This window comes from Pelecanus crispus, chromosome 2 (genome assembly GCF_030463565.1).
Source record: "Pelecanus crispus isolate bPelCri1 chromosome 2, bPelCri1.pri, whole genome shotgun sequence".
Classification (NCBI taxonomy): domain Eukaryota; kingdom Metazoa; phylum Chordata; class Aves; order Pelecaniformes; family Pelecanidae; genus Pelecanus; species Pelecanus crispus.
The window spans coordinates 19,933,310-19,956,759 of NC_134644.1; the positions used below are offsets into that span (position 1 = coordinate 19,933,310).

Sequence of the window (23,450 nt, forward strand, 5' to 3'; positions counted from 1 at the left end):
TCCCCGCGCTGCTGGGGGCGACTGCGCCTGCGCCGCCGCTCGTGGCCCTAGCGCCTACCGACAGCGGCGCGCTGCCGGAGGGGGGCGGAACCTACGCCATCACGCTTCCGGTCCCTCACGGCGCTGTTACCTAGCAACAGGTTTCCCCAGTAACCGCGGAGACAACAGCCTGCGGGCCCGCGCTTGCCTCGGCGGCGGCGCCGCCCACCCGAGCGGGGGGCGGGCGGGAGGGAGCCGTTGTCTGAGGCGGGCCGAGGGCGAAGAGGGAGGAACGCGAGGTGCCCTCGGGGAGGTGGGCGCTTCCCCGCGTCCGGGGGCCCTCGGCCGGAGGATGATGGCGCAGCGTGCCCAGGAGAGCATCTATAACCTCCTGCCGCGCCTGGAGGAGAAGCCTGCCAAACCTCCCAGGTATGTGGGTGTGACTGCCGCTTGCAGACACGGTGACTAGTTCTGGCAAGGCAATAAATCTTACGGGCAACAGGTATTAAAAAAAAAAAAAAATCTAGTTTTTGCGTAGTTATTGCTCCTCCTAATGAGTCACTAACTAACATCTGAGGGTTTACAGCCTGTTCCGTGAGCTGATGATTCAGTTTGGTATCTTCGATGCCATCTTGTTCATCGACAAAGAATTTACAAAGCACTCTTTCCACGCAGAGGAATTACATGACATCTTTGTTATTTGCACTTAAAACAATTTGTCAGTGAACATCTGAAAAGTTGGGGATTTTAAAATTTTTTCTCAGTGCCACACTTCCGTTCTTTTCAAGTGTCAGGCGTGCCTTCTGACATTGTTTCTTTTGCTTGTCTTTCTTACCCCTTACCTTAAAAACATTAAAAATGCCTTTTGCCCCCCTAGTATTATTCCTTTGAGAGCTTTTGTAAAGTTATAATTTGATAATTATGCAAACATATGTTGTTTTCTCAGGTCCTTATTATTTTATATGAAAGAAAACTGCTACAGTTAGCATTTTCAGTCAAAAGATAACATAGGTCATAACTCAATAGCGTTAAAATGAGTAGAAATATTAGTGACACTCCTTAGAACAAAGATAGTTATCCCCTTTCAGGTAAGAGGTTCAGACTTGTGAGAGTCCTAGTTCTGAAACTTTTCCTTGTAAAAATAGATAATACATCTTTTTTTGTTTCCAATGTGAATGAAAGATTTGGCAGACAGAGGAAAGTGAAATGACAGCACAGTAAGGCATGCAGCACACTAAATCCATTCCTGTCTTAATACCATTCAGGGATTTAGACACTGCATGACCATCGGGTTCAGTTTAGGCAAGGGGTTCCTTAGGTTGAATGCCATCTGATAAATCCCCTTCTGATCTCATTGACTTCTGTTGTCAACCTACTTCCTGCTTTGGTTTGCAATGTGCCAAATATCAGCTGGTAACAACAGTGTCGAACCTGGTTAATAGCATGATCTGACCAGTTTTAACTAATGCATACAAAATCTAGGGTCTTTTTTCTCAAAGGAAATCATATATATATTTCAGTCTCAACTGACCAGGTGCTACTCATGAAACCAAGGCAAGCATCCTCATTTTCCCCAACTTTGACGTCCCAAGATGACATCTAAAGAATAGTAACTGTCGTCTTACAAATATTGTCTTTTCTTCCCTTGCCAAATAATGAATGGATTAAGATTCCCAAGTCCCCTGTAACCGTGTTTTCTTCCTTGCAATCCTCTCTAACCCTATGTTATTGGTGTATGACAGCATTTAGCCACTTTCTTGGCCTGAAAAGTCACTGAAAAAATACAACTGCCACATCTCTCTGTCCAAAGGAATGCCTATAGCTGTCTACAAAAGACATCTTTAAAAGACAACTGTAAACATTATGCCAATATGTAATAAACTCAGTACTTTCTCCTTCACTTTCTTGTTCAAGACTGTGTGAACCCTACTAGGTTAAACTCCTCATAAAGTCACTACCTTTCCCTACTGTGTGGCTACAATGCCACTCCTAGCAAATGGTGAGGAACGCAGTAATTTATGAATGTGGTGGGTTTCTGCCTATGTCTATGGCTGTTTGTCATGAATTTAACAGAAAAAGTAAATAAAATCTCATTCATTACAATTGGGGTATTTCTGGAATTATATACAATCCTATGTACATAATCTTTCTGATTTTGGAGACCAAATCTCCAGAACACAAAGTAACTCCACATTTTTAGTGAAGTCCTCTTACATTTTCTAACGTTATGATCAAGTACAAATACATGTATCGGACATTTGCAGCTCATATACAAAAGCCTTTATCAGTGTTGCTACTATGACTCCCATTCACTGCCCCAGCATTACATCGTTTCTTTCATCCTTTTTCAGTAGTTCTGTAAAATACGTTGCATTATATGTAAATTTTTTGTTCTTTTTTTCCTTACCTGAATACATGGTACAGTTTTTTCATAAACACTTACGTTTTTTCTGTGAAAGAGAAGCACAACTGTTCAGCAGTCTAATTTATGTCTACCATAAATTAATACGACATGTTTCCTAAAGATGGACAGATTTTAAAAGGTACAACAAGGAGCCTTAGCTTCAGGAACAGCAAGTTCTGCTCCTTCAGGAAAACATCTGTGACAGCTCAGTCCTTCAGAGAGAGGCAAGATGCCAGTCATCAGCTAATGATTGGAGAACACATTTGCATACTTTTGATTAAAGTAGAAGTTACAGTGTCATATGCAACATTACACCAAAACAGCAGTGTGTGCATACCATGTGCATACAGCTTTTCATATTTGAGCCCTTACTGATTTTCACATTAGCCATTTCAGTTAGTGCCAAAACCACCACTGATTACAATAGTTCAGGATCGTAGTTTGGATCTGTGTAATACAAGAAATATACAGTTTGCTGTGCTATTTCAGAGCAGTAATCCATCTCATCTGATCTCTTATAATAATCTGTAACAGATGGTTCAACAGGAACATTGAGACAATGATACACTGGACAGTAATAGGATAAACTGATGATCAAGGACATTCTGTCCAACTCTCAACTACATTTGACATGTTTTCGGAAGCATGAGGTTTTATATACCTCTAAAATATGTTTCATCCCATAGAATGAAGCAGCGAATGTTCTCATTAATACAGGTCTTGTCTTTTTTTGAAGCCAACTGAGCTTTTCCTTAGATATGTTCGATTGCTGTGTTATGTAAGGCCCTACACTGTACTGCAACTGCAGCTTCTGAAATGGCCAAGATACATTGGCATTTGCCTCTTTCCCATACTACAGACTTTCAAATACAGAAAATCCAGCAAAATAGGTTCATGATTACTGTTTTCCTGTAGATGCTCAACAGCTGTGTATTTTGGATGCGTTTTGGAACAAAAGAAATAGCCTTAAAAAAAACTTTTCAAAATCGAGTTAGTTAAAAAATTAAGACCAAAGTGTGCAATGCATAACCTCATAAAAATAATAAATTCACATTTCTGTTAGAGTTTTAGTAAGCAACACTAAAAGCAGTTTATTTTCAAAATGTAGGTTTTGTTGCATTTCAAAATACCTGTTTTCAGTATTTATATGAACAGTGCACCCAGGAACCATTTCCCAAAATCTGGCAGTACTGAAGAAGGAAGAAGCTAACTTCAGAATCAGGTACAACTTGTCAGTGCAGAGCTGGCTTTAGCCTCAGTATGGAGGTTGTATGAATGATGGCCTTTATTTGGGAGAGAGTACAAAACAAAATAGCTTAGGCTTTTGGCATGAACTACTGCAAAAATGTATATTCTTTGAAGAAGTATTTTTAATAATTTTCTGACCTTTAACTTCTTTATGGCTATTTTTTAATGTCTAAGGTATATATCCACATTTAGACCATCTGTGAAATGTGAAGTAGCGAAAAATAAAGCTCAGTGGAAAACTATGGGACCAGCAAAAGTTGCAGTGCCATCTCCAAAAAACTTTCTGCAGAAACATTCAAAGGAACCCAAGCTACCAGCAAGTAAGTGTAGACATTAAATACATAAAATGTAATGCATTTTTTTTAATTTTAAAATGATAATATTAATGTTGAAAGTAACAGCTAGTTATGGAGAATCAATTTTTTTAAAAAAATTAGAATAATTTTTGTATGCTGGGGCAGTTTCCATTGTTCCTTTTATAGTATCTATGATACCAAAATTATTTCTCTGTTTTACAAAAACGTTTCTTATTTATTGTGTAAAATACTGAAACAAGCAACAAGGGAATTACATATGTGATTAGAAAATACAGTAAGCATTTACTGTCATGTGGTACAAAACCAGCTGAAATACAAAGAAAAATTATACCTCTTTTGGCTGCAGCTATTCAGATGTTGAAGATATGTTGACGATATGTTCTATCCTGCTGATATTTCAGTTTGTAATGATGTAGTTTAGATTTGTATGCCATTCTTTTCTGCAACTGATCATTAATATTAAAGTAAATAATATGAATGGGGATATTAAAAGTGAACTAATTGTTTTCAATGCTTGAAGAGATATGGGAAAAGCATGTGTGTGCTTCTTGTATGTTGGTTATAACATAAGCTTTTACTCTTCAGCACTCATTGTTGGCTCTTAATCCCATAGCATTAAATTGGCTGGCAGTGTTCAAAGCTTAAAATTTTTTTGAGAGCTGCATGTCACAGAAATAAGAAAATTGGAATATTTTGTTGCAAAATGCATTCTATCTTTGGGCACAAACCATAATTCTGGGTATAAGGAGTTGAAAGTTCTGATGTTCAGCCTCATGGCCGGTTCTGCAAGGGTGGAGTGACCTTCTTAGTGCTGCTGGAGTTCTAAGTACATTGCTGTCAGAATTTGTAATTGAGTTCTAAAGTTTCAGCTTGAAATTGGTTTTAGCCTGGAAAAATAGAAAAGCTTAACGTACAGTATTAAAAAAAAAAAAAAAAGCTGTCTAAGAGAATGTAGGAGTCGAGCATGCAAATTTGCATGGCACATGCAAATGGCTTTAGCACTGAAAATATAGGCTGTCCCAGGAGGCTTTGGAGGTTTAACGCCTGAGGCAATATGGATTATTAGAACCGTAAGGTATGCTTTGGTCCCAGAGGTCCTGTAGGCATCCGGGGTCATTTTTACATTAAGTCTTCACTTTTTCAGGAAATCTGAACAGCGTTCAGTATACTGGAATGTAATACTGCATGACATCTGAGCATGAATGCTTCCAAGCTCAAGACCTTGTTAAATTACCACACTAGTGTTTTAGATGGGCATAGGAAAGAAGGCTGATTCACGTATAATTTGGAGCAGTCCGTAAGATCCCTTTTAAGTACTTGCATTATAAAATTAGTGTTATCCAATTCAAATTTGCTATATATTGAGATACAGCACTCTGACCCATTTTTCTCAGACAAGCAGCTCACAATATTTCTATTTTAACTTGTTGATTCGGGGCTTCATAATAGCAATATGTGCTTGGGTGTTTGCGTTTGGAGTCAATGTACCAGAGCCTCAAAATGACTATGACACATCATAGCTTTGATCCAGACTAGTAACTTCATTGCCGTGATTAGATCGTAACAGATCTTGAGAAGGAACTGTTATCATTAACTCAGAAAGTTCTTGTATCTTTGTTGGATGGAATTTCGTACCTACCTCAGAGAAGTTACACTGCTCAATCACCTCTTTAGAGCATGGCACTTTCATCACTTGGAATTTAACCAGTTATCAGTTGTCTAAGTGGGATTATGGCATTCTCTTTATGGTATCTGTGCTGCCTTCAAAGCTGGGTTTGATCCAACTAGCTAAAAAATAGATTGCAAGGACAGAACAGAAAGATTAATTTTTTTTCCCTAAAGTCTGGGATAGTGTCATTCTTTTAGAGTCTGATTACTCCCCACTTCCTTACAAAAGGTATGTTTCTTAACCTTCAGCTGAATCTTGTTGTATTACTGTGCTCTGGCATTCATTTTAACCAAGCTTGGTTGCTGGCTCCAGAAGAAGTGGGGGCTCCCAAAACGGCAAGTGTGCACCGGTGTACTGCAGATAAGGGTGAGCCAGTGCTCACTGAGAAGCTTCAGAAATCTTGTTTCCAAAAGGACATCCTAAAAGAAATAGATTTAAGTCTATGTGTCCTACAGTACTAAGTTATGGCAAGCTATCAGGCTGCAAAAACAAAACCCAGGAAAGCACTGGTTCATGGGGTCAGTATCAGGAAACCAGCTCTTGTCACATGTGACATGACAGTTATTTTCTGCCAAAGAAGAACATGAACTCAGACAACCTGAATGAAATCATTATCTCTGATAATGACTGTGAGTTAGAGTTATATCTAGTGGGAAGTATGGTGGGAAATGAATTGTCTTTCATCACTCACCTGAAGCAAGACTACTCAGGAGACTACTGACTTTCTGTTGGTGCCTTGGAGAAAAGATTGCACTAAAAAGTAAGAGTTTCTATATTCTCTGGAGAAAGGATTGTGAGAAGTTGTTTATGAGTGTTAGGGAGCACCAAGAGCAAGGCTTTTCCCTAAGGGGAGGTGAGGCAGAAATAGAGGGCAGCCACAATACAGGCTGGGCAAATGACTGCACCAACAGGGTGCAGTCCCACCACACCAGAGGCAGGCAAGCAGAGCAGGTGGTGATGAAAATGTGTCCTGTCAATGGCCTAGAGACCACCAGGCAAGATGGGGTAACGGGCCAGGTCCATCCACTGATTCCACACAGCTCTTCAGGAATAGGACTTGGGGCAGGCATGGCTGAGACAGCTCAGCCGGGCACTGACAGCCCAGGGCTGAGCTGAAATGGGGTTCCTGAGCCCAGGGGTATGGGGTGGATGCCCCAGGTGAGACTCGGCAGGGCCATTAATGCCTAAGGGCCCTGACAACAAGCATCTCTAGTAAAAGTAGTTTAACTACATTTGAAAAAAGTCCTGTACTACTACAGTTAAGAGGAAATGAGTGGCATATTATAAGGCAAACCCATCTAAACCAACATAGAATTTCCTAGGTTATGAAACTTCTGTTATGCCAAACAAACATATTTATTTTTATCATAGTACATTCCCAGTCAATTCTTTCATTGTAGATACAGTTGGTTTCTATTTTTATGTAATTTTGTACGCAACTTTTCCCTTTTGAAAAATGTAGTGACGTTAAATTGCAAAGCTCTTCATGGTTATTGCTGAGAATGTTTACTTGCTCAATTCACAGGAAAAAAAGAACAGGATAGTAAGAAATTGCCTGCATTGTCAGTGCCACGGAGGACAGATCACCCAGTTATGGGAATTCAGAGTAAAAAGAATTTTATAAATACAAATGCAGTTGCTGCTATCACAGGATTGCCTAAAAAGCCTCAACCTGTTTATGTTGATAGAAGACAGGGAGATAAATATCTGCTTGAAACTTCAGGACTTGTTCCAAAATATATTAAAAAAAAGGTAAGTTTTATTAAATTATAGTGGAAACACTAGTAGCAATGCCTATTTTAGGTTCTCTATTGCATTCTCCTTTGAAATGTTTATGATTCTTTTTGAGATGTTTAGATACCACTGCTGTTTGTGGTAGACCTTTGAAATTCATCAAGGAGAAATCACTGGCACTGGAGTTGTGCTTTGCCTTTGCTCTGTATTGATTTGCTTATGCTCTCAGCAAAAAATTGGCAGAATGATGCTGCTAAAGCAATAGCATATGTGTTGCATTGGGAACCCAGGGAGTATCTAATGGGGAGACGAATGAAGTTCTGTAATGAATGAATGCCGGCTCTTCAGGAAAGACAGGCAGGGAAGAAGAGGAGAGGTTGCCCTTTGGATGAAGGAGCTGTTCAAATATGTGGAGCTCTTCTATGGAATTGGTTGAACTTGTGGGTCAGGATCAGAGTTAAGCGTCAAAAGCATGTTTGTGGGGTTGTGAGGTTGCAAAAAGAAATTGAAGTGAGTTGTTTATGCATTTTGCTCAGGCTACAATGACAATCACGTTTGATACTTCTAAGAACACAGTGATTTAAGATTTTATTGCTCAGTGGCACAAAATCAGGTGAGGAACTGGGTGAAATCTCTTTAAGCAACTTGAGGAAATCTTAAGATCACAGTGCAGCTTCTTACAGAAGACTTCACCCTCCTTGGTATCTACTGAAAGGACAACACAATGGGATGAAAGCAATCCCAAAAGGTTCCTGGAGCATGTCAGCAACAGCTTCTTAACATGGACGGTGGATAAGCCAACCAGTGGTCATGCTCTTCTGGTTCTGCTACTTACAAATGAGGAAGAACTGGTCAGAGTTGTGATAATCAACAGTAGTCTTGGTTGCACAGGCCATGAAGTAGTTCAAGATCCCCTCCTCCTCAGGGAGGCAGGCAGTAGTGTACAGACCCTGTACTTAAGGAGAGCAAACATCAGCTCATTCAGGGAACTAGTAGGTAGGACCCCATGGGAGACAGCTCTGAAAAGCAAAGGAGCTTAAGAGAGCTGGCATGCCTTTAAGGACAACCTCCTCCAAGCACAAGAACAGTCCATTCCACTACTGAGGAAAACAAGATGTATCAGGAGTCTGGCTTATCTAAATCTTATCTGCTCATGACAGAACATTATGCAGAGAGAGACATGACATAACTCATGACAGAGAAAATGCAAAAAAGTAAACCTGCAGCCCTTGCAGTACCTTTGCATGGCTAAACATATACATAAACAATGCTAGTTGTACCGCTACCCAACAGTAAAAGATTTGTGAATCATTTAGCGTTTGGTAGAAAGTAGACAGACTCTGGTACCTTCTGGCAGAGCTAGATAGGCTTCATTTTACAAAGGATAAGGCAAAATAGATGTGTTCCCCCAAGTACATCTGGGATATTCAGAAATTGTTTTTCCTCCCAGAAACACAGTTTTGCCACATCCAATATGGGACAGTTTATCACTCCTAACTAGTCCAATTTTCATGTATGTCTTAACACTATTTACTCTCTTCTGTGGCATGCAATGTTCAGCAAAAATCAGGATACAGGAAGACCTTTCAAAGAAAGTATCTAAGGACTGTGTTTCAGAACCTAGAATACAACACCGTATAAAAATGTAAAATAGCTTGCTGTCATTAACAGGTTTCAAACTCCTCACTCAACCATCAGTTCTTATAAATAGACATTTTGGTTTTTAGATTCTGTTGTCTTCCAAGGTTGCAAAAAGAAATTGAAGTGAGTTGTTTATGCATTTTGCTCAGGCTACAAAGACAATCACGTTTGATACTTCTAAGAACACAGTGATTTAAGATTTTATTGCTCAGTGGCACAAAATTCCATTTCAAGCTGTCTTTGCAAATGTAATATACTATGGATGACAGGTATGTCTGTTTCCTTCTTAAAAGCACGTATAAGAAACTTCTTCCTTACCTTTATAGGATTATGGTGTTACACCAAAATATGTAACACGGAGAAATGAAGAAATGAGGAGAGCTCAGAAAGAATATGAGGCCAGTATCTTGGAGCATCTCAAGAAAAGAGCCATGAAACAGCTATCTGATGAAGAAAGGAGAAGTCTCCTGCAGGTGTGTATTTTGATTTAGTGTAATTAGTAACGTGTACAAAAGATTAATAAAGTAATGTAAGTCTACATAAATAATAAAAGTACACTAGATTTTTAAAGTGAGGCAAATGAGTTAGCTACTTTTTCACTAGATGGAGCTGTAGAACAGTTGTAAACTGAATTGAAGGGAGCTGATTTAGCTACAGTTTCAGTCCAGTTTTACAAGTACTTCAATTCTGTCAGATTCCTATTCCCCCTTAATGACTTGGCATTTCAGTGAAACTTCAACGGAATGCAGAAAATCACCTGTATGGATTTAGTGACAGTTCTGACTCTCTACTTGTGAATCATGGAAAAATCCAATTTTTTTTTCCTGATGCGTAACATTGCCACTTTTATTGGCAGTTTCTGTCTTCACATTGTGACCTCACTGACTAAAGCATGAGGTCATGCTTTAAATTGTGGCAAAACCAGAAAACAGAATTAAATTGCAGTATATTTGTAGAACTATGACTGGACAAATTGTATTTTGTCAAGCTGTTTTGGATAATGTCTTTCATACAGTTTTTATTGCACAAGATTTTTCTAAAGAGAAATAATACCATAAAAGAAGTAGAGTGGAAAAAAGACATTTTAAAAGTACATCCAGTCCTTGAACTGGAATTTCTTGTGACCAAATTTTAGCCAAATTTCCTATAAAAATGAGGCTTACATTACTGTGATATGGGTTTATCAGTCTGTCCCTTAATAACTTGATCTTAGCAGCCACCTGAAACAAATTAGAAGGTGGATGGACATCTCCAAGATGCTAAATTCCCACAAAAAAAGCCAGCAGAATATCTAGAGAGAAAACACGGTGTCTAACTCACTTGCAAAGATTAACTGGTTAATCAGAAAGATCCAAAATAGCTAGCTAGCACTATTGTCTCGTGCTTATGCAGCAAGCAGTAGAAGCTAGGAAGGAGTGTGGGAGAGAGGTGAGGGTATTGCATTGACAGAAATATAAAGAACATAACAGCAAGGTTGAAGAATAAGGTATTTTTATGGTGGGAAAGGCATGGGACGAGCTGATGGTCCAGCAAGTTAACTGCGCAGCAAAAATATATGTGGAAAAAGGCATGAGTTCAGCTGCTCACAGTTCTGCATTTAGTTTGATTAAAAATATGTTCTATATATTTAAAATACAAGGGTGCACTGAAATATTTTTTAATTGAAAAGTTTTTAGATTGTTTTTATTAACTTAGTATTTTCTTTTAGATTTATCAAAAAAGTTTGCTCTTTTGTGGGCCAGATTACTTATACAGTTATATTGTCAGGAGGAATTAGTGTCCCCAGGGTATGTGGCTTCTGCCCAGTGCTCAGCTGTAGACATATGGGAATTCCTGCCTTTTAAAATAATTGACATTGCTAGTGAACACATGTGCACTATCTGATTTGAAAGAATATGTGGCAATAGATGTCTGAGAACAAAAGCAAGCCTCATGAACTTATGAAAATAAAGGGAAATAATTTGTGCCAACATTTTTTTAACTCTCCATTATTCTTACTCTGGTTGGGATTTTATGAGAATAAAAGAGTATGTTGACAAATGCAGTACTTATTTCTTACTGATCCAGCATGTATTAGTATTCCTTATACAGAATTAGATACTTGGTTTATGATCTAGCCCCTAGTCCATAGCAATAGTGGTCAGCATATTGCATTGCTGTCGGAGGAGCTGTGAGGGAGATTTTTATGTAGGGAGTCATGATCTGCTTTTGATCTCTCCACTCTGTAGGGATAGAGTAAATTGTGACAAGTGCATGCTCTAATGTGTTTTAAAACTCACTGTTTTCAATGATTTCCAAACCAGTTTTTACTAATGTACACAAAGAATAATTACTTAAAAGACGCTATGAATGACTATTCTATAAAAGTTTTGGAAATACTGTATTTATTTCCATGACTATGTAATTTGTAAACTATACCTTACACCTGGTAGACTAGGAGCTTTATTTAAGTACTCTACAGCCTTGGATTGCAAAGCCAAGCAGCATTACAAGACAGTAAATAAATAGGCTTGTTGCTCTTAGTTTCACATGTTGAGGTAGGGTTTTTAAATTGATCTAGATATTTGTATATGAAGATTGTTGGTGTAACCTTTATGGATAACACTTAGATGCTTAATACGAATATGCAAAAAGCATGAATTGCTATGCAATAAATACACTGCTTTGAATCAGTAAAATATTAGTTCATATTAAAAAGTATGTTTTTCTTAGCATTGACAGGGAGAGGTCATTTTTTCTGTTAAATCAATTCATACAGTAGACAAAATCAGACAAGTTTTTAAGCACAAGAGTCCTTGAGTTCTGAAATAGAAGCAACAATCTTCAAAGCTAAATATGTATTAAGAATAATTCCTCTAAATTTAACATCAGTATGTTAATCAACTAGCCAATCTGGGAGAAAAGGTGCTTAACAATAGTGGAGAAGAAGGACATGAGGTTGGAAATGACAGTGTGCCATAAAATCAGTGTGTCAGCTGAATCCGGTTTTAGTTGTGGAGGAGAGTTGAAAACTTTAGTTTCCAAGAGAGTAACTTCAGTTCTTCATTTCCTTGTATAGCAGCATTCAAGAGAGGTACCAGTTACTGAAATTATTGTTGACAGAGTCAGTGACAGCTAGGTTTTCTAGTCCAAATGATAAGTTGCCTATAGATGTTATTGTAAATGTAGATTAGGAAAGGAATGCAATTATTTAGAATTTTTTCAAATTAGTTCATAGAAGTTAAAATATTGTGGGATCAGTTTGGTGTCTGTGGTCTGAGCAAAGTCTCAATTACGAATAATGAAGCTGGTGGTGAGATGAACTGAAACTGCTGCTGAATTTTGGCTGGAGTGCCAAGTATTGGTACTCTTGTGATTACTTAATGTAGGTAACACCACTGTGTGTGATGTGGTGGTATCTGTGGTAGCCAGGTTGCTGTTTATGGGGAAGTGGTTTCTGTAGCGCAGTTTATAAAATATTTCCTGTTGCATTTTGGATAAAAGGAGGCATTTGAGTGATATGAGTTTTGAGGCAGCTTGTATGAATCCTAGTAGTTCCTCAGTGAACATTCAAGCATTAGAGACAAAGTTGCCTACCTGTGGATCATTGAAAGCATAGAAAGTCTCTTATATAGAAGAAGGAAGAGTCACTCTTCATTTACCTTGTGCAGTTTTTCTTGAAGATACTGAGGACTGGAAAGGAAGTGTACAGGCTTCCTTGAGTTCCTGCTAGGCTACAGAGTTGACTGTTAGTGACATTGACATACTTTTTTTCAGTTTAGCATTTTTGTAGCTCATCCTTCATTGGCTAGTTTAATTATTGTTCTGTTGCCTCTTAAAGACTAATTTTTTCTCCCCAAGGCACAGAGTTTTTTAAAGACTATTCCTTATATTGCATCTGAATGAGTCAAAATTATTTCTGTTGCTTTGATTTTTAAGCATTTAACTAATTTGGTCCAATTAAGATGATTAAAGATTATCTATATAATTATCTATTATTTTAACGCTGCAGTGACACATCAAATGCAATATTAACAAAAAACCCTAAGTAGTTTATGTGCATATTATTCCTAATGAAGTAAGCTTTTCTCATGTATTTCCTTTTCATGTAATTGCACTAGGGACTGAAAAAGAACTGGGAGGAAGTGTATCATGAATTTCAGGGTCTTTCAGTAGAAATAGACACCATACCCAAGAAGTTATATAAAGAAAAGCTGGAATCACAGATGAAACAACTGGAGCATGATATAGAAGTAATTGAGAAGCACAAAGTTATCTACATTGCAAATGAGTAAGGACTGTTTTTCAGATATTGCCTCTTTCCTCCTTTTCTTTTACTCTATCCCTACATCTCCAAGAACCGCCCCCCTAAATTCTCAGAAGAAATTGACACCGCCAACTATTCAGAAGGAAATATTCAACTAATATAAGTATGTAGCTTCTTAGGAAAGTTGTTACATATAGTTCTCATCTGTATAATTCACAAAATGTTTTGAAGTAAAATTCTTAATTAAACCTTGAGTATAAAAACATGAATTTAGTCTTATTCTCTGTATCTTTATTAACTGCTAAGATCTCTATAAACATCATACAAAAAGCATAAAAAATACTGTTTCATATGTTTGGAGCACTTCTTTCCTTGCATAGCCAAAACAAAGTGAAATAATTGGCTGCTGAAGACAGCTTGGTAAATATAACTTCAGGGTGGGATGGCTTCTGGACTAGTTATTAAAGAGCTGTTGCACTTTGATTAAAAGCTTGAGCAACTGTATTTCTAAACAGCTTGGCTTCTGCATAACATTTTGTGTACTCATTTTTTGTTACCAAACCCAATTTTTATAGTGGAAGCTCACAATAATACAGACTTCATGCAATACAGATACCATATATACCTTGCTGTGTGTGTTTATGTATAAATAATTGTGTAATACTATAGTAAATCTACAACTAAAGTAGAAAAATGTGTTTTGATTGCTATTATGTGTGTAATGTTAGAATGAAAGCAATATACTAGGCATGTGAGTCAAGATCTAGGCAGAAATTATATCAGCACACTATATTGCAATTATTTGCATAAAAAGAAAAATTGTTTTTCTTTCCTACTGCTTAACCTTTGCTTCAGAACATGGCTCTTTCTGTACAGTATCAATCATTACCACTAGCAGCTGTTGTGACATCATAGTATCTGACATCGGCAGAGGATGAAGTAGAAAATTTCAAACGAACTATTAAAAGCCAAATTTGCACGTACATTAAGTTCCTTTCATAAATTTGTCAGGGTTTTAAAGACTTCACAGTGATTCTAGGCTATATTTCTTGTGCATCTTAAACTTGTCTATGACATACACTAGGAAAGTGTGGGCGAGCAGGAACGTGTGTTTTGTTCTTTGTAACTTATTGTTAAGCAATCATGTTTATTTTTGAAAGGTATAAGCTGGAAGAAAGCTGTGGTTTTGTAAAATACAAATTTCATTTACTGTTTACTCAAACGAATGACTTATACTGTTTTTTTTAACAAAACCACACGAATTATAAGCACTTAATAACATGTCATGTTATCTCCTAGTGAAGTACAAGATGCCTTTCTTAAGAAATGCAATATAATGAAACATGGCTGTTTCTTGTGGCTTAAAATAAAAAACTAGATTTGACTCCCAAACAGCATGCATTCCCACTGCCTCACTCTTAGCTTTTAGTTACTTGCAGATCATTTGGCTGAATTAGGCTGAGGATCTGGATTTGTTTCTTCCGTTTATCATCAGTGCTAACTTTATGGAAATGCAAAGTAGGTGATGGCCTGTCACAAAATTTGGGACAAGCAACTAGGCCACACTTGGAAACATTCATCATTCACCAATAATAATGACTTCTTTTTAAAATTGTCAGAAGGATATTAGTGTATTATTGGGAAGTTAGGAAGTGAACGGGAAGGGATGCAAGGAGTATTCTGGCTTAACAGGAGAGGGAGAGACTAAAGCCAGCGCACTTCTGTAGCTGAGTGGGCTGTCACTAGTGTCTTTCAACAGTACTGTGGGGTTTTTTGCATAAACCTCATATAGCGTTCTGCAGGTAGCTCTGCTGCCCACGGGATGTTCCCCTCCTGATACATGTGAATAGCTCCTGTCATCCTATGGGGAGCTTGTAACTCTTTCCATCTACTTTGATGTGTATTCCATGTGACCTACCAACGCTTCTGATTGTGGAAAAAATATATTATAATGAAAATCATTGAAAATACACACAGAAGGATAACATTCTTACCCTTTAACTCTCTCTGGGAAATTTGACAAAATAAATTTACAGAATCCAAAGAATGTAACTCTGTATTTATATGTTCAAGAGATGCCAATAATTGAAGGTGTAATGTTCATGAATCAACTAATGTTCTGTCCACAGCCTAAAAGGTAGCATTAGCAGTTTAAACGTTCTCTAAATTCACTAGTCAATTACTGATAATCAATGAAATAAGGAGAAAGAAAATCATCAAAATGTTTCTTGTACTTCATAATTATTTTATCACACTGGTATTTTTAAGTGGGCAGTATTAAATTGGATAACCATCACAAAACACATGCTAAACGCGGGATGAATGCTCTGTTGGTCAGTAAGAGTTGCATTGCCACAATCTGAAAATATTTCCTGTTGGAAGTTGTGCATGACAAAACTGTGTATCTATTTTTTAAAAATAGCAACATGAAATTATGATAAATATCTCACTGGCTGTTCATCAGAATGAAACTATTTATATCCAGGAAGGAAGGGATCAGATACGGTATCGTCACAAACACAGGGAGTTCCTGATTGTACGGCTCTGATAGAGCTGCCTTGAGCGAGCATCAGATCTGACAGGAGCATATGGGCTCCATGTGGCTGCCCTCAAAGCACGGTGGCTTCTTGGGCTCTGCAGGCATTCCTGGGGACTAAGTCTGGGACGGTTCCTGAAAATCTTCCTTGCTGAGGGGTAACCTCATTCCCCTCATGAAATAGTATGGGCAAGATTCTGTGGGAGAAATAATATGGGAGAAATTCCTCACTGATTTAATCTTCTTTAGTCTCTGTATGTGGCTTTTATTATAGGAGGGGCACGTGCTGGCCCTTTGTATATTTTTGTGAAAAACTGGTGTCACCAACTGCTGCCGTGATTACTGCCACAAAGCTAAAATTCAGTCCTTTCACTGGCATACGTTTCAGGGAAAACAACATATCTAAGCGTTTCAGCCCTGATGAAGGCAGACATCTTTCAGACAGGAAAACTTCACATATATGCAGATTAATGGGAGTCCTAGATAAATGCTAGTCCTAGTCAACGCTTTCATCCTCGGCTTTATGATGCTTATAACATTAATAATATAATTACAGGAGAGACAGGTGGCGAAGCCTATTATTAAGGTTGCCTGACATTTCCCATAGCCAGGGAAACCAGCTGCTGAGCTCTGTGGCTGACAGGGATCACCCACCCCAGTAAGCAGAGGCGTACGGAGCCTGACCGCGCTGAGGAGGACTGGCCTTTTCTCCCCATGAGTGGACATCCGAGGTAGCAACGTATGCTTCACTGCTGAATGCCTAGATTGTATTTTTTTTTTTTCATTCTGCCTTGATCTTGCTCTAGGTCCTTTTTGTTTTGTAAACAAAATGTCAGTAAATTCAGGGTTTTTATCCTCCAGGCTAAGCAGTGGCATTATGGTAGGGATACAGGGTGAGTTGAGTTTCTTGTTCGGGTTTTTTTCTTGCTGTTTCAAGGGTGCTGAGGTAAATGTGACTTCCATTTTGCCAAGTTATAAAGAACACACTTAATTTTTTTTTTTTCTAGACTGTACCTCCACAGAGGGTTGTAGACAAGCAGGCATAGCCAAATAGTAGATTACATTCGTGTCAGCTGGTCTTGTTGATGCTGCTATGAGGATGAACTTTGGTCACAGTACTAGCCTGTGTTGTTAATTCGTTATTCCATCCTGCCTCCACATTGTCTCCACAGCATGGAGATGTTCACACAAACATGCACACATTGGAGTCATTTTGTCTTCAAATCCTTCCTCATCTGTTCCTCTGCAATGGTGCCCACCAAAAATTTAACAACAGCTGAGCTGCTGCTGAGCTGAGATTAGGGTTTATCTCACTGACCCATGTGGTTCCCTTGAACTCCCCTGGCACTGCAGCCAGTTGTTTCTTGTCTTAGGCTTAGATTGTAAGTTATCTGTGGAGTGGATCATCTTTTTCTCTCTTTGCTTAGTGTCTGACACAATAAAATTTTTGTTTGTAAGTAGAGCTCCTACGTGCTTATAATAATAATAAATATGATAATTGGGGATGAATTAAGGCCATGCAATAAAGGGAACGGATTCAAGTTGTTTACTAAAAGGATCTGTTTTCCAACAACCCTCATCTCATTTGTTTCAGCAACTGGAAAGTAGGAGTCGAAGGAAGAGAAATGAGATTTAAAGCACTTAACCTATTCCCTGGAGCAATATGATTTATTCATGTCTTTGTCGTAGAATGTTTTTGAAATGCAATGGTAAATGACTTATACCTGGCTTTTTTACTGGTAGCCATTAATATGGCATTTCTCATTTTTGGGGTTCCTTCTGCAATTTGAGCCCATATGTTTTAAATACAGGATATGTGTGCTTAAGTTAGAAGCTATGCTTTGAACCTAGGCAAAACTATATAATAGCTTGAAAGCTATTGTGTCAAACTGGTCACTCAAAATGAATGAGATTAATGTTTCATTTACTCTTGCTAGGTGAGAGCCCCCATATGGAAAATTCAGGTGACTCAATCCTCTAATTCCCGGAGCTACTGTAAAGATAGACAAGTACCTCTAGACCTGTTCCCGCATTGCTTTGAGGGCTGTATTAAAGCTAAGGACACAATGTAATAATTCTCTCTTCAGAGGAAACAAATTCAGTAGTGTTCAACATCTGGCCCCAAGCACTGCACAATGAGGAAACAACCGCTGTTTTGCTGTTCGCTGGAGAGAATGGTCCGTCTTTTACACAACCGATAAAATAAGCAAATGGCCTAAATCCAGCATTCCAGCGCCCTCAGGGAGCAGGCCATTCTGTGCAGCGACAGAGCTCAGGGGTTGGCCGGCCATGAACATTTAGCGTGCCTACGCTACAGGAGAACTTGCTGGACCAGATTCTGCTTTTCAATACACTTTTGTTACTGCACTGTTTATTCTAGGCAAGCTGTGAAGTATACAAAATTACATCAAAGACGACTGAGCTATTTTGGGGGGAAAAAAATGTCTTTAAACTGTTATTCGTTTACTTGCTTAAAGCACCCAGAATTCTTTTGTTTTGCAGATTTTCCCAGTTTGCTGTAGTTTATTAAAAAAAAAAGAAAAAAGAGGGATGAAGCCAAGTGAACAACCTCCTTTAAAAAGAAAACAAACTCTAACAGTTAAATTAATTTCATTGGATGTTACTCACTATATATGTACAACTCCCTGACTAGTTTTCAAGGCCGTGCGTGATGAATTTGTCATAGGATATGATGTGAGCAGCATCTCTTGAAAATAATGCTTTATCATTCAAATGTCAATACTTCTCAACAGCTCTTTAGGGGAAATATTTGCATGATATTATGGGGGAAATAAAGTTTATTCTAGTATTAAAGAACAAAAGGAAATTTTTGTTTGTATTTATTTTGGCTACAAAGAACTCTGTATTAATAACATGAACCTGAAAAGCAGAAGGAGTATCTTCAGGAGCCAGGAAATTGCAAAGTGAAGCTCTCGCTGCTCTAGTCTGGCACAGTGAGATTAATAACAAACAAAAATGTAGTTTTGTATTAAAGATGTTTATCATGGACCAAATAAGTCAAAGCCCAGAATTCTGTCAAGCAGTGCCTAACACTGATTTAAAGATCATAAAAAATTAAAAACCAGACTAACATCTTGAATGACAGCTTTTAGGCATTTTCTTGGTATCAAAATTATCATAGTTAATTTTCAAAGCATAAGTCAGCCTCGTAGACTCAGTACAGGTTAACTGTGATTGATAGCTAAATGCTCTGAGTTTTGCTCATGGATGTTAGATGCTGCAATTGCTTTAAAGCTGAACTTTCCAATTCCCCAAGGTGCTAATTCTGCTGAAATTGAAGGTGGACAGAAGCTAGATTCTGGCTTGCAGTGCCACTCCATCGCCTGCACAGTACAGCAGTCACAAAGGGGAAGTATAGTATCTATACTACTGTATATCGTAGGATGCTACCTAGCCCTGCCTAACTGGACAGCTTTTCCTACAGTCTCCCTAGGTTCTTGAATGTAGGGGAATGGTCTGAAAAACTGCTTCATAGAAGTTCTCCCAGATGTCTGTAACTTTGTCTAGCATATATGTTCTGCCGTACTCAGGGTCTTCAGCAGCCACCCTATGGACTAGGTAACTGCCTCAGGGAATGCAAAAGAATGCAAAATTCTGCAATATATTAAAGCTGGAGATGAAAACAATTTAGAATTGCTTTCAACATGCCCTGAAGTACTGTATCTGTTAGACTTCTATTTTTAATATTCTCTTCAGTGACCATTTTACCCAAAAATGTCTTTCTCTGCAACAACGAGGGGGGGTTCGCTTGCCTTGTAAGCACTAAGAAATGCAGGTTTATGCTTGATAAGATTGTTTACAATTTTGCTGTTCACATATCAGCTGCAGCAACAGGCAGAACCAGAATAAGAGCTCTTACTTCATCCTCTAATTGGCAAGCTGCTACCTAGGTAAGCCATACCTCTTGAAATATTCTGGACTTTCATGCTTTTCTTGTCTATTTTTGGTGTTTACATATTAAACTGAGTTGTCAAATGTTTGTTGTTACTTCTTGGGAGGAGAATACATAATGACGTTGCAAAGTTACCTGTTACGTAACTGCATGATAATGTTTGTCTTGGACTGCTTTCTTGATATATCCCTGCCCCCAACCTTCTATTTTCACTATTTCTTTACATTAGAGTTGTGAAAGGGTGGATACTATATGTTCTGCTTTTATCAGTAACAGGGTAAGAGAGGAAAAGATATGTAACTGAAATTATAAAGTTCGTTCTGTAAAGGTCCAAGATATAAATACATTCACAAGCGATTTGCATATAATTCTTAACCCTGCTTTGTTTCTCTGTGTGTCGCTTCTTCCATCTGCTCCTTTATGTCTTTTGGCTATGTGTCCAGACCTACGCGGACCTACTTGTAAGTATGATCTACCCTATTTTCTTTGTTCTTTCCCCCCTTGATCATTTCCCATGGTTGTGTATCTAAAAGTGTTTATTGTTTTCCTCCTATTTTTAGTTTATAAACAAACAGCTAAACAAGGTAATAGGAAAGTTTTTCAGAATGCTTAGTCTTTTTCACAGTTAAGACTATGATATCATCATGTTTTAAATAATCATATTTTGGTCCTAATTGAAAAAGATTCTGAAAATCTACTCTAAATTCATTCATTCTATACCCATTAAAAAAAAAAGTAAACATTCAGTAAGTGCATATACCTCCACAGCAAAATCCTTAGCAGCTTCATTTCCATCATGCACAAAGAACCTGAGTAATTCTAGTTTCTATTAATTCTGTGGGTTTACAGAACCATGAATTTGTCTCATTTCCAACAAAACTAAAAAATGTATTACATTTTATGCCACTGAAAAATCTTACATGGAGAAGAGCACTTTGTGGATTGGACCAGTGGCTGCTGATAGCAGCACTACCCTTCAAACTGTACCCAAGCTAAATTTAGCTCGTTTTTCATTTGCATATTCTTATTTATTGTTATTAGCGAGACGTGACAGTTCATTACACTTCTTAAGTGAGCCCTGTAAAATTGTTGGAAGAGAAGAATACCAAAAGGAAGACTTGACAAAACACAGTCATCCAATCTTGTCAGGAAGAATAAACATTTCCTGTTTAAGTTTTTCAGCACAATGCCAGAGGAATATTTTTTAGTATCTTGTTCATGTTAATCTTTTCCAAATCGTTAAGCTTCTGTCTGTGGTGTAGTTAGAACAATCTCTTGTATTCCAGTGGTCTGATAAAGAATGTGGTTAAAAAAGACAGAAAGCTGTAATAGTAACCCAACTAGTCCAAAAAGTAGAAGAAACCAGTACTCATACAGCAGTGAAAAGTTAATCTGAGCTTCTAGCTGTAATCCAAATAGCTTCAGAACTATAGAGCCCAGTTTTGTGACGTTTATGCAACAGCAGCTTTATCTGTAACACGGTGGTAACTGAATGAGATTGTTTTAGGGTGAGTGTGGGCTTTAGAAGGGGTTCTTGCCCACCTCCAAGCAAGAAGAATCTTCAAATCTTGAAAAGTGATTGTGGATACAAATCAGTAGCATTTAGTCCCAAAGTTTAGATGCAACATTAGACTTACTTTCTCAATAGTGGTATGAAATGTTGACATGCAATTGAAATGCAAAAGTATTTAGGCATTTTGCCCACTATCAAAATCTCCTATATATTTTACAAAAATATTTTTATTTACTTTATGTAGATTTGTACAAATCTGTATATGCTGTTTATCAAATTCACTACTTTTTATTGTTTATTTTAAAGCACTGTGAACAGGAACTATTTTTTTCCAGCATACCTCAATCTTCATACAGAGGCATCACCTCAGAGGCAGACATATTCTGGAGTTGGCCTCTGTCACTTTGTAAACCTGGTCTTCTGCTCTTTCAGACATGTTGTCAATTGTAGCGATAGCTCTTCTAAGAGTAGTTCCTTAATCCACCAAAAAGCAAACACATCTGGCTTCATACAAGAAACAAAGCATTTATCACAAGATAATTTTCCATTGCTTTAGTACTTAGCCAGACTTTAATTGGTGAGTCATTTATAGAAGCCTTCTTAACACCAGATTCCTAAGCTATTCATTGTCCTACCAGCTCTAATGTAAGTGCGCTAACAGGATGCACCTAAAAAACAGCCCACGCTGGACACCAAACTCCTAGTGTAGACACACCCATGGTGCTCTCTGGATTCATCTGTTGTGACTTGTGACCTACAAGTCTCAACGACTACCTTCTAGAAAGCAGTGTACCAAATTGAAATGTCTTCCTACTTGGTTTGTAAGAGCCCCTCAGGTATCACTGAGCATTTCATTATGCCCAGGACTCTCCTAAAAACTTTTTGTTCTAATAGTTTCTAGTATAGGAATGGCAGAATTCTACCAGTTGTATATTTAACAGATAAATACTGTAAACTATTACCAACTTTCACTTCTAGGAAAGTGGAATACTTTCCCAAAAGCTGCAATTTTACCCACAGTGGACTGAGAGGCTGTTAGCATTTTTCCCAAAAGACAGGATACAAGAAGAATAGAGCGAGTCAAAATTTGAACTTCTTACACGGATAGATAAAGGCAGACAATGATCAGAGCAACCCAAGAGAAGCAGCAAGCTCCTTCTCACCTGTGAGGCTGTGAAAACAAAATATTATTAATAATTTTTACAGAATGGGAAGGAGGGTGGCACAAGGCAGCATGGTTCCTGATCTGTTCTTGTACTGGACAGACAGCATGAGAAACATGGAGGTGGGCTGAAGGCACTGGGACCACACCACTTGCTCCAGCATGCACACAGGGCTTGGGAAGAAGGAGCACCAGTTCAGAAGGCAGAGAAGACGGACAGCAACATTAATGAATTATTGGAAGTTTGCTTTCTGGCATCCTATTCCCGCCCCCCCACCTCCGGAGTGTTAAGAAAAAAAACTGTTGTGTATTTAAACCACACCAGCTTAATCCAATCTGCAAACTCGTTCATCACCTCCGTCCAAACCTTCCCAGCGGGATGCCCCCATCCCGCCAGCCTGTCGGGGCCGGCCGTACCTGCGCCTGGAGCAGCTTCCCCCTCGCACCCCACTTCGCAGGCAAGGCCGACCCGCCCGCAGACAGCGCTGAGCCCCACGCACTGCTCCCCGCACGCCTGGCCCATGGCTTTACCTGCAGCTTAGCCTATGCCTTACAGTCCCTGTTCCCTCTCCTCACCAGAGACCTTCAGCAGTTAAGCTTATCTCGCCATGGCATAAGCAAAGCTGATGGGTGCCTGCCCGGTGAGCTCTGTTCCCCGGGGAGGCGGGGGGCCCGGCCGCAAGCACAGGGGTGCAGCCCCCGCCCCCGCCGGGCGCCAGGCCCCTCGCCGCCCCCTCCGCCGCGGCCCGCCGGGCAGCAGCTGCCGGCGCAGCCCGGCCCCCGGCGCGGCTCCAGCCCCGCTCCCCCGGCCGGCGCAGCCCCGCCCCGCCGCAGCCCCTCGGGCGGGCGCGGAGGAAGATGGCCGGGCCGGGCGGGAGCAGCGCGGCGGCGCGGAGCGCTGGAGGCCGCGGCGTTGTGGTAAATGCAAGCGGCGCCCGGCCCGCCCCGGCCGCTCGCCCCCCGCGGTGCGCGATCCCCCCCCCCCCCGCCGCCCCTTCCACCCCTCCGCCGCCATGCGCTGCCGCAGACCCCGCGCCGCCCGCCCCTCAGCGCGGCTCCCCCGCGGCTCTGCCTCCCCCGGCGCTTTC

At 39.3% G+C, this 23,450-nt stretch overlaps 2 protein-coding genes across 2 annotated transcripts in view; both read left to right on the top strand.

Annotated features, from left to right (window-relative positions):
• Nucleotides 1-331: 331 nt before the first annotated feature.
• Nucleotides 332-13,266, top strand: ENKUR (enkurin, TRPC channel interacting protein). The gene is made up of 5 exons (XM_009491665.2): nt 332-408; nt 3,806-3,951; nt 7,143-7,369; nt 9,319-9,465; nt 13,093-13,266. Exons 1-5 carry the CDS (start codon nt 332-334, stop codon nt 13,264-13,266), a joined length of 771 nt encoding a protein of 256 aa, XP_009489940.1.
• A 9,954-nt stretch (nt 13,267-23,220) lies between these two features.
• PRTFDC1 (phosphoribosyl transferase domain containing 1) overlaps nt 23,221-23,450 on the top strand; it is a 48,007-nt gene continuing 47,777 nt past the window's right edge. The window contains exon 1 of the mRNA XM_075705712.1: nt 23,221-23,280. Coding sequence (XP_075561827.1) covers nt 23,221-23,280 — 60 coding nt within the window. The remainder of the gene's footprint in view (nt 23,281-23,450) is intronic.

Coding starts and splice junctions, on each gene's coding strand:
- ENKUR (XM_009491665.2), top strand. CDS start 332: ATGATGGCGCAGCGTGCCCAGGAGAGCATCTATAACCTCCTGCCGCGC. Junction 3,952..7,142: donor GGAACCCAAGCTACCAGCAA/GTAAGTGTAGAC, acceptor CTCAATTCACAG/GAAAAAAAGAACAGGATAGT. Junction 7,370..9,318: donor CAAAATATATTAAAAAAAAG/GTAAGTTTTATT, acceptor TTACCTTTATAG/GATTATGGTGTTACACCAAA.